Below are 12,415 nucleotides of genomic sequence, written 5' to 3'. Positions count from 1 at the left end.
GTTATCCCTTTTCAAGTAGGCATTCAAATTTAATTACCAGATAAACATGGTTACCGCAGGTGATGCAGTTTCTATGAACATGAGTGTGTGCGCACGCACACACGTGTGCACACACACACACACACACACACACACACACTTCATAACTTTTCCAGCAATTTCAATGTTTATAAATAAATGTTTTCCTTTTTGGCTAATGCCAAGGAAATGATGAAAAACTTCTATTTTCGTTTTCCTTGTATGTTATATTTTGTTTCTCCTTTGGTTACTACTTTTCTTATTGCATAAATGTTCTGGGATTGATATGTTGCAGTCACAGAAGTGTTCCTGTAGTCTTTCCATAAAGATCTGATTGTGGAAACTGTGTAAGTGATGACACAGTTGTGTTGGCAAGGAAATTTGTATACTATCTTGTGGTGTTCCAGTATTTCTTTGTATGTGTGAGATTTTGTAGGTTTTAGGAGTGTTGCCAATTTCTGGTTTGTGGTGTACCCAAATTTTAGTCAGTGTATTTAAAAATGTATTTCTAGGTTTTGTAGGTGTTCTGGATGTATGGCAGTTTAATAATTTTTTTTTTGGTATTGGGAAGTTTGCTTTGGTTATTGGATTGTTTCGACAGGTTTTCACTGTTTGGTTGGCATATGTTATTAGCTGGGTTGGGTAATTTTGGTTTCTAAAAATCCATATTAATTTCTTTATTTCTATGTTGAGGTAATTATGTGTTGTGATAATTATGTGTTGTCAAAAACTTGTATGCATTAATAAATTGTGCTAGAATGACCGATTTTTTGGTAGGTCTCAACTTTTCCCACGAGCTCCAAATACGACACACAGTCAAAATAGCTCACACCCCCATTACTCCCACCTCTAATCTTGATTCATCATATTCTAGCCTTCTCCTTTCCCTAAAAATATTCTGTCTTTCACCTTCTTCCCAAAGTTACAGCTCACCTGTAAAACCCATGTTTTAAATTCGCATACCTCTGTTTTATCTGCAATTCTTCCACATCTTTCTATCCCAACATTTCCACCACCACTCTCCTTTCTGTCATACTTCAAGCAGTGGTATATAAATGATTATTGCTATATGCCTGATGCTGATCCAAAAGAAGCCAACCAAGAACATCCTACAAAGGTTATGTTCAAAATTATTCCTTCCTTCATGTATCTATGTCTTTAAAATATCAATAATGCCCTAAAAATTGAGTAAAAAGCCAATAACATCATAAAAAGGGTACTAAAGAAAAATAGGCAGAATAGTCATAAAAATTAATATTAATTTAGAGGAGTAACAGGAAAAATTTTCCAAAAATAATATCTATATGAATTAAATTGATTATGGAATTCGCAGGTGTACGGTATGTAATGTACAGATGAAATTATGAAAATGTCAACATCAAATAAAGACTGTAACAACTTAAATGTCTAATTGTACTTACTGGGAGAACCAATCCTCTTAGAGTAATTTCACCAGTCATTGCTACATCTGAACATACCAGACGTCCAGTAAAGAGCGATACTAGAACAGTCACAATAGTAACTCCGGCAGAAGGGCCATCTTTCCCAACAGCCCCTGCTGGGAAGTGAATATGTACATCTTTATTTTCTATTAAGTCAAAACCTTTTTCCACTGATATGTCATACTAGAAAAAAAAATAAATATATACATATATCGGTATAACATTATTATTGTACACAACATTACATTACATATACATTATAAGAAAAAGTACAGCGACAGAAAAACACATTTCGAATATGCAGAAACACTAATTTTGGAAATCACAACTGATGAAAAACACCTTCAAATACACAATATACATATATACCAATCCCTAGATAAAATCCTCATAAGCTTCCTTCATGGATTAGAAAGACTGCTAAACAGCATCAACAACTGTACAACAGATACCTCTTGACTGGGCCTCTTCAATCACTAACATATCTTGATATACTAAGTTAGTACAACATAAACCCAACCATCAACTCTCCATCATGAAAAGAAAACAATCACACATTGATCATATCAACATATGGGTTCCCATCCATAAAATGTATACCAGTAATTCACACAAAAATTGCTGATCACTATTTTATCTCAAATTCATTCCACTATGCTTTCTTCTCTTCCCTTTCACACTGCAAAACTCTACCAGATGATTCCAACTCTGCTATCAAAAAGCATTGCTGACAACCTTATACTAAACATAAACCGGAAATGCCTACTTAAAATAAGTAGGCATAAGAAGTAGGCATAAGACCCAGTAACTTTATACAAAAACTTTCTACACCTATTCACAGAAACATAAAAAATCAACAAAGCCATCACAAAAGAAACAGTAGCACATGAATAAACAATGATATTCTAAACAGTATTACTATAAAAAAAAAAAAATCTATGGAAAAGACTAAAAAAAAAAAGTCACCCAACAACACTCATCTACAAACATTATACAAAAACACAAGAAACAAACTAAAAACCAAAAATTGTGGGGAGGAAAGATTACTACTTTCAAAATTCATAGAATATATAAAGCCAATATGAAGTAAATATAAACCACACACTTCACCACAAGATTTATCACAAAAAGCTTCAGTCAGGAAATGAACCAAGAGGAACTAGCAGACTCATTCAACTATGCCTTCACAAACAATATTACACACAACAAAAAGAAAATCTTCCAACAATCAATAACATAAAATTACCAATGCAAAGTCAACAGCAAACCATGTATTTTCCATCCATAACCAAACTGGAACTGAAGGAGTGGTCTTTCACAGCTAAAATCAAAGACCACTTCATAATATCAAATAGACAAAATAAGACTCACAGAGACCTTTTGAAATACCTTAAACAAATATCTCCCAAACTTCGAGACTTTTGAACACGATGTTCGATACTGCTGTTAATCCATGCCAATAAAAAACTGTGATAATTACACTGATTTACAAACGGCAAAAGAAATGACATACAGAACTATGGATGTATAGCTAAAGGTCTTCTCCAAAATTCTTGAAGAAATTACATACACTAGACCACAGAACTAGTTAGAGAAGTACAAATCATCTCACAATATCAATATGCTTCCTGAAAACAAAGAGCACCGCAGTGTTATTAGACGATATTTCTGACATCATAAACAAAGCTCTCGATAAAAATAAGTATGCTGTCCTTATATACATTTTGACTTTACCAAAACTACTGATACACTTAAACATGACATGTTGCTGACCAAAAACTATATTTAATCAGTATAAGAGGAACACTATACACTGAGTTAGCTTTGCATTAGGAATATCCCCCCACCCCAAATTTACATATTCAGTGCGATAATGAAGTACCACATGATACATCATGTGTAGCCACTATAAATGGGTACGCCTATCCTCTGTATGTAATCATAAATGTTTGACAGTAATGGGAAAACATGGCAGCATAAGCCAATTTTGATCATGGACAGATAGTTGGGGCCCATGTACTACTGTATCAAGGCTGTACAGAACTGGATTAACCATGGAACAGACATCCAGCAGAAGGGCTCGCATTGGTCCGCCATGTGTGGCTGATTCTAGAGGTGAGCATCAAGTGTCAGGTTGCTGTTATCTCAGCAACAATGTACAACAGTCCCACAGCTCATGCAACAGTGCACATACACCATGTGCCATACCTTGTTTCACCTGGGATTCCACAGCCAGAGACCAACAAGGGTACCCACAACGATGGCCAGGTATCTCAAACAACTCCTTTTATTGGCCAAGGAACATCAGCAATGGAAGAAGGTTGTTTGGAGTGATGAGGCCCATTTCCTGCTGCACCATGCTGATTGCTGATGGCAGGGTTCACGTTTGGCATAAATAGCATGAAGAACTATCCCCCTGGTTCTATATAATATATACATGAAAACACAAGGTAAAAGTATTATTTATTAAATATCATCCATATATCTAACCCAAAATGAAAGGTGAGGGTGTATAGCTGAAAAGAAAGCATGTCTTCTAAATGCTCTAAATAAAATAAAAAAAAAAAAGGCTAAAGCAGAGGAGAGTGGGATTCCTATGACAGTTCCTTCTACTTGGTTCTAGAATTTCTTTTGGCGAATGAAATATCCAGAATGCATCATGAATTCATCTGTACACTATAATAAATTTAGAGTTTAATCCTTTATCCAAGTGTGAGCAAACAAAGTTTGCGCCTGAAAATATCTTCAGGACTGGGGTAAGGTAGTACAACACCGGGCAACTTGTAGCAAAGGTGGACTAAATTCACTCCTATCTCAGTATCTCCCACAATGCAAAACACATCTCCTTGCAGATATGTATAATATTATGCATTATGAGAAGGGCCACTACCCAGACTAGTTTCGACCTTTATTGAGGTCTCTTTAAGTGGGAGCCAGGCCCAAAAGTGGAAATACCAGGCAGAAGCAATGGTGAGGTCATCTTTACCTATAGGAGTTGCCAAAAGGTGTGCCACCTTTTTGTTAAATTACTCTGGATTTAGAGAAAGAGTAATTTAATAAAAAGATGTCACAATACAAATACCTCACCAATGTTTTTAGCTACTATAAATACTTTACATCCTTGTTTTAAATTCACAATCTGTGCAGTTAGCGAGTGGCTATGGCTTCGCAACCATATGCCTGGGAAAGGAGTGTCCTAGGTTCGATTCCAGTTGCCAATGTGAGGAGCTTAGAATCTTTCTCAGACATAGCCAAGTTAGCCAGTCTTGGACAGGGACTGCAGGTTTTTCTTCCCAATTTATCTGGGGTTTATCCTCCTGCAAACCAGCCTTGAGAACATAATGCCTCTACAGACATAGGATACACCAGGAGGCATAGGGCCAACCACCTTATCCTTGTATAACAGTTGAGGTTATGAGGAATAGAAATCTTCGACACCGTAAAGGTAACAGAGGGAAAGAGACAACAAATGATCATTTCTAGATATTCTTCTCATCCACTCACCATCAGGTAATTTAACATCAGTTTATAAAAAACCCACTTTCACTGGATGTTACATTCTTCAACAATCTGCACATCATCCTTCTCAAAAGACAGGAATCATAAAGTGTTTAATTCGATGAGCTAAGACTAATTGTTCAACTCCCCTCATTTACAAGAAGAACTCTCAAATATCAAACAATATATGAAATTAAATGGCTCCTCAGAAAGGACCACATAACATTTGTTTGACTCCTACAAACCTAACCAAACAACAAGGAATCAATATGTCGAGTTCCAATGCCATACATCTCTGGCATTTAAGAACCTATTTCAAGAATTGTGAAGAAATATGATTTAGTAGCAACTTTTGTTCCTATTAATAAGCTCTCAATGTATTTCCCCTCTTCTAAAGATATACGCTCTCCTATGTCTCTTCCCGGTGTACAAGGTGTAGCTATTAAATAACAAGACTGATTGCAAAAATGTGGTTTATTATTACAATTGTACAATTTAATTGTTATCCCCTTCATCATACTCCCCTCCTCTATCTATACACTGTCGCACACAAATTTTCCATTGTTGGAAGCAATGCTGCAAATCATCAGGTGTTATCTGCTTCAGTAACATTGCCGTTTTCTCCTTTACCTCATCCACTGACTGAAAATGGGTGCCCTTCAATGCAGATTTCAACTTTGGAAAAAGTTGAAATCACATGTGATGAGATGTAAATTTTGCAGTACGATCCAGAAACAAAGAGACAATCGATGCACTGGAAAACTCACACATCACTGAGAATGAAAAAAGCAAGAATGAGAAATCAAAACTGAAGGCAATGCTGATTGTTTTTTTTATATATATATATATATATATATATATATATATATATCAATGGAATGGTAATGGTTGAATGGGTACCAGAGGATCAGACAGTTAACCAACATTATTACCTTGAGGTTCTGGCCAAGCTGAGAGAACGAGTGAGGAAGAAGAGACCCAATCTGTGGAAGAACAATGCTTGGATTCTCCATCAGGACAATGCTCCAGCCCACACACACTGCTTTACTGTCTGTAAAGCAGTATCTGACTGATAAGAAGATCCAGTGTTGGACCATCCACCTTACTTGCCAGACTTAGCTCCATGCAACTTTTACCTTTTTCCAAAGTTGAAATCCGCATTGAAGGGCACCCATTTTCAGTCAGTGGATGAGATAAAGGAGAAAACGGCAGCACTACTAAAGCAGATAACACCTGATGACTTGAAGCACTGCTTCCAACAATGGAAAATTCATATGCAACAGTGTATAGATAGAGGAGGGGGAGTATGCTAATGGGGGTTAACAATTTAGTAGTAAAATTGTAATAATAAACCACACTTTTGCAATCAGTCTCGTTATTTAATTAATAGCCATAACTCATATACCAAATTCCATGTGACTTATCTTTCCTACTTTAGACAAACTGGACTTTTGATAGAAAAAAGAACATCGATCATGTATTTTCCACAAAAAATCTGATAAAACTGGATTAGCTCAACATGGAATAGAGACAGACCACAGCATTCTTTGGTCTGAAACACAGCTTCTACATAGATCAATACAAATTTAAGGAGAGTGCTGAAGCCATTCTTCACCACCCTAAACTGAATCGGAACGATTGCCTATCATTATCAAAAATATGAAAAAGTTTGATTAGAATAACACATCATTAAAGTTTTTTCTTCTTGCCCTGACTGTTAACATAAATTAGATCAATTAAGTGGCGCAGTCGGAAATTAAATAAATTTCTTAATTGATTTGTGTACGATTGCTCAGCGATTTCCACGCCAGATAGATCTTAAAAACGAGGTCTGTCTAGCAGCAGAAGAAAAAGGGGGGGGGCAAGAAGTAATACTAAGTAAGGAAGTAGATAAGATAGAATAGAAACGGAATATATTACACATTAAAGGCACATCTGAAAAGATAATATCTAGAGTGCTTAATAACATCAACTACGTACCGTATTTAAACCTTATGTCAAATTGGCAACTCTCATCTGTTCACCCAAGGACAGAATCTCTTCTTTATCACATCCAGGGATCTATGAAGTGCCCTGTTCATGTGATTGGGCTTACTATGAACAGACAGGAAGAACTTTGGACATCTGCCTCAGTGAACATAAAAAATACATCTGGCATTATCACTACGGCAAGTCGGGTCTAGCAGACTATGTTTTGGATACCCCTGAACACAGGATGAATTGGAAAAAAACAAAAGTGCTGCACAGAAGCTTTTATAAGTCTATGAAGTCAGAAAGATTGTTTTTAGAATTAACAGAAGCCTTGAAACATACTCCAAACCTCAACAAGTATGGCTGTATAAATTTGCCAAAGATTTGGGAGACAGTCATCCTAAGACCTAATTAATACCTGCTTTCTTTCTCTCTCTCTCTGTCCCCCCCCCAAATATAATCGGTGTCTAATTAGGACTTTAGTCTTTGTGTTGTACGTTACAATTGTTCATAGTGGTCCCATTGTTATACCTGGATTGTTGTTTTCTTGAGTACTGTGACAAACTGTTTTTGGTGCTCTGAAGATGTTGGATAAAATACCAGCAAAATATCAGCAATAAGTTAATAAATTACTATTTTCTAATCAGTCTGTGTTCTCATCTATACTGTTAAAATTAATCACGATGCACTGTTTGGATCTAAAACATGGGTAATAAATAAGGAATCAAGAAAAAGAATTTTAGCATTTGAAAGAAAACTTATTACAGGAAGATTCTAAGAATAGGATGGATATCACAAATGAAGAGATATATTGGAAGATACAACCAAAGGAGAATCTAATGCAGAAGATTATACAACAGAAGCTGAAATTATTTGGACACATCTGCAGAATCAGTGAGTACTGGAAGATATTCATGTTTGGTATTATGGATGGTGTAAACAGAAGACATACAGAGAATGGATAGATGACATAATGGACTGGTGTGGAATGGGTTTACAGAAACTGTAACACTGGACAAAGAAAGGTGGAATAAGATGGTGAAGGAGGCATCAGACACCAATGGGCAGTGAGCCCATGGTCCGTGATGATGATGATACATCCTGTCCTGAATGGAACACAGCGGTGTAGCTAGAGCTTTTGCCACCTAGGGTGGTCCCCGAGTTTGCCGCACCTCTCAATAACACCAAAAATACTACAAAAAGTCAAAACAACGTATAGGAAAATAAATTAAAACACTATGTTTATTTTTGAAGTAAAACTTTAATTTCAACATTCTGAAATGTTATTTTTCTTACTTTTCTGTTAGCAAAATCATCGATTATATTGCCGAAGTATATTTCATTGTAATGTAGGTAATTCTTAATCAATTTTATTTAGAAAAACTCCTCTCACAACTAGCAACACTTACAGTAATTGTGAGGAAAATTCGCAGTAGTATTACAATATTTGGGAATGAGTTCTCGAGACTGTATTTTAGAATTTCAAAATACAAAAGTTCAAAAAGGTTCAAAGTGCTGTCTGGGGCGGACCGCCCCCTTCTCCCCTCATTAGCTACGCCGCTGATGGAACATCCATATGGTTGACTACTTCCCAGGTCAGTACGGCATGATCACTGTCACCAATTAAAGGCTAAACAGTTACATCCTTAGCTGACACTTTCTAAAACTATGATCAAATCTAATGCTATTTGTCTTCAAGTTGCTTCTTTCACATGTTTCTTGAGAAAATTGCCTTACAGTCTCCTAAATTCTCCTTTGTTCTTATCATGGTTCTTTGCTATCTAATCAATATTCAGATAATTTAAGTCACCCATAATACGAGGGCCTTCTTGAAAAGTAAGGTAACATGTCTTTTTTTTTTTTTTTTTTAACAAGAATGTTTAATAAGAGGAAGTTGAAATTATTATTATTATTATATGGATATAATATAAATTAAATATAAATTATCATCATCATGCATATTATCAAGGATTTAGGCCTAGCATGGCCTGTTCTGGCTTTAGAAGTCATCGTTGAATCGTTTAAGAGGACGTCCTGATTTTTTTTCCTAATGGTTTGTACTTTAAGGCTTGTTTTGGTAATCTTTCTGTTTTCATTCTTTGAACGTGTTCCATCCATTTATGTTTATATTTTTTAATTTTTTCTATTACTTGTTCTTGGTTTAATTCTATCATAATATCTTTGTTTCTTTTGTGATCAAATAGGGTATACTTTGCAGTTTTTCTCATAAACTTCATTTCTGCTGTTGTTAATCTTTGTTTGTCTTTTTGTTTTATTGTCCAGATTTCGCTTCCATACATTAAGACTGGTAGGGCTAATGTATTGTATACTTTTAGTCTGGTTTGTTTTTGAACTAGGTTTGGTTTAAACATAGAGTTAATTACACCTGTTATTTTTAAATATTTTGCAATTTTTACGTTTATATCTTTTTCATTTTCATATGTGATCATACATCCTAGGTAGTTAAATGAACTCACCTGTTCTATTACTATTTTAGTTTTTGCTGGATCTTGTCCTTTAAAGGCCATAGTTTTTGATTTTTCTTGATATTATCATACCATAATCTTTGGATAGCTCATTTAGATCTAAAACAGCTTTCTGTAAGTTATCTTCAGAATTTGTAATTATTATTTTGTCGTCGGCAAAGAGGAGAGTGTTTAAGTTAACTGTAGGAGAAAGTTCAATTCCTTGATGTAAATTTTTATTCCATTTTATTATTATTTCATTTAAGTAGATATTAAAAAGAGTTGCTGAGAGGGGATATCCCTGTTGGACCCCTTGGTTTATCTCTCTCGTATATGATAGCTCGCGATTTAATCTTATTTGTATTTGATTATTTTCATATATACTTGGGATAGCTTTTAGGATATTATTTGGTATTTGTCTTTCTTTTAATATGTTAAATAATATGTTTCTTTTAACTTTGTCAAATGCTTTTTCAATGTCAATAAATGCAATATGTGTTTCTAAATTATATTCTCTTCTTTTCTCTATTATTAATTTTAGGCAAAAGGCTGGGTCTATACATGATCGTCCTTTTCTAAATCCATTCTGTACTTCTAGAATAAAGTTTTTGGAATATTTCATTAGTTTGCTATTTAAGATTCTGCTATATATTTTGTAACAGGAATTTAGTATACTGATACCGCTATAGTTTTTAGGGTCATCTCTATTACCTTTTTTAAAGATAGGAATCACAATTGCTTTTTTCCATTCTATTGGGGGGGGGGGGGTGTTACCAGTTGAGTAAATTTTATTTAAAAATAATAAGAGTCTTTCTTTGAATCTTGTTTCTGCGTATTTATATAGTTTTCTGAACCTAGCTTATCTTCTCCAGGTGATTTTACGTTTCTTGTTTCTTTCAGGCTGATTTCTAATTCTTCTTTAGTTATTTCCTTTTCATTTTCATTAATTGTTTGCCAGTTGTCTTTTTTAAAATATTTGTCTGTCCATAGTTCTGTGTAGTAATTTAGAAATTCTTCTAATTTGAATACAGTGTTTAATTCTATGTTTTCTTTGGTATCTGCATTTAAGTGTTTCAAAATCTTATATACATTGAGTCTTATTTTATATAAATCATGTTCTAAATTAGAAACAATTTATTCCATGATTCTCTATGTCTTTTTCTGACTTCTCTTTTAGCTATGGCTCTTATTCACTTACTTTCGCTTCTTAACCATTTGTGATAGGCTTCTTTTTTCTTTTTGATTATTTCTTTCATTGTATCATCCCAGATCTTCAGTTTTTTCCTTTTATTGAATTTTTTGGTCTTTCCTACGCTTTCATTTGCTGCTGCATTTAGTTTCGTTTTTATATTAAGCCATTCTGTTTCTATTTCTTCATTTTGTTTTATTTTATCTAGATATTGGTTAATTCTTTGTTCATATAGCCATTGTACATTTGTGTCATTCAATAGTCTAGTTTTATAAACAAATGTTTCAATTTTTCTTTCTGTTCTTGTTACTTGTAGCCATTTAGGTGGTAATCTTAATTGTATTTTAACAAGGAAGTGGTCACTGCTTATTTCATATCCTCTGTGAACTCTAACATCTAGTAAAAATTTTGATGTCTTTTCATTTAATATGAAGTAATCTAATATTGATTTCCATCCTCTTGCTGCCCAAGTATATTTATGTATGTCTTTATGTTTATAGAAGGAATTCATTATTTTTAGGTTATTATAAACTACAAAGTCAATCACAATTTTTTACCATTTCTGTTTAGAGTGTGTTCCCCATGTATTCCTATATTATTATTAATTTTCTTATATTGTTAAATAGCCTCTATCTATTTTTATTCTAGCTTCTATTATTCTTTCATTCCATAATTTATAATGTTTTAACTGTTTTGAAAGGGAGTTATGAATCCAAATCATCTCCTGCTTGTGCTCTTTGGTCTCTGTCGACTCCACTGTATAGCACATTAAAATTTTCAGTTCTCATAGTTCCTTTTAATTTCTTTTTTGTTTCAGTGATTACTGCTATTTTAAAATTTCTTTCATTTAATAACTGGACTAATTCTATTTCTTTATATGCTATTCCTCTTACATTCCAGTTTGCTATGTGTATTATATTTTGTCGTTTCCATTTTTGTTTTACCTTTTCCATTCCAGGGTCGTTTCCCATAGATTCAATCCGATTATCTTTTTCTGTAATATAAATATAATTATATATAAATTATACACCAAGAAATAGTCCAACATTGCACAGTAAAGCTCTGCATTGATTGTTCCTCCATTCGGCAAGAAGTCAACCAATAGAACTGTGGCCATGACTTTTCGGATGGTGAGAATAGTTTTGAATTTTTTGTGCACAGAAGATTGTGGATGTTTCCAGGTCATGGAGTCTTGTTTACTCACTGGGGTAAAGTGATGAACCCACATTTCCTCTCTTGTGACCAGGTGAGTGAGAAAATCCTTGCATTTGTCACTGTATCACAACAGATTCTCCTGCCACATCCCCATGCATTTTGCCTTGTGCTCCCATGACAATTGTCGGGGCACTCAGTGGGAGCACACCTTTCAAAAGCCAAGGACATCGTGAACAATTTCGTAAACAGCAGACTTAGTCAAATTCACAGTTTCAATTGCCAATCTTCAAGTGCAAAATGTTGTCTTCTGTCTTGCTTGATGAAGGCCTTCCTGCCCAATGTCAATCTTCAATGTTACCACAGCCCAATTTAAATTCACTGCACTAAAAACACACCTGCTTCTTTCACATCACCTTTTTGCCATAAACAGCAACCATTTCATGGTAAATGTCACTTTATGAAGTCCCTTTTGAAGTATACATTTTTGGTCGTTTTTATAATAGAAATACAATTTTATTAATACAGACCAGTATTTTACAATAAACATTTATTAAAACCTACCAGTTTCGCCAGCAAACTGTCTGGCTTTTTCAAGGCATTACGGAGATATGAAAGTAAATGCAAATTAAAAGGAACATAAAAAACGTTGTAAACCAAACTAGTATCTATGGTTACAC

At 34.4% G+C, this 12,415-nt stretch overlaps 1 protein-coding gene across 3 annotated transcripts in view; it reads right to left on the bottom strand.

The window, feature by feature from the left end:
• The window catches only part of LOC150103434 (lon protease homolog 2, peroxisomal-like), a 641,828-nt gene that overhangs the window by 70,339 nt on the left and 559,074 nt on the right, over positions 1–12,415 (bottom strand). For all 3 annotated transcript variants that reach the window (XM_090397545.1, XM_090397547.1, XM_090397544.1), the window contains exon 17: positions 1,440–1,643. In XM_090397545.1, coding sequence (XP_090253671.1) covers positions 1,440–1,643 — 204 coding nt within the window. The remainder of the gene's footprint in view (positions 1–1,439; positions 1,644–12,415) is intronic.

The sequence above is a fragment of the Typopeltis vanoorti genome, chromosome 9, assembly GCF_054136105.1.
Source record: "Typopeltis vanoorti isolate ZY-2024b chromosome 9, IOZ_Tvanoo_1.0, whole genome shotgun sequence".
Classification (NCBI taxonomy): domain Eukaryota; kingdom Metazoa; phylum Arthropoda; class Arachnida; order Uropygi; family Thelyphonidae; genus Typopeltis; species Typopeltis vanoorti.
Note: the sequence above shows the minus strand (reverse complement) of the source record. Positions and strands in the feature narration are given on the sequence as shown.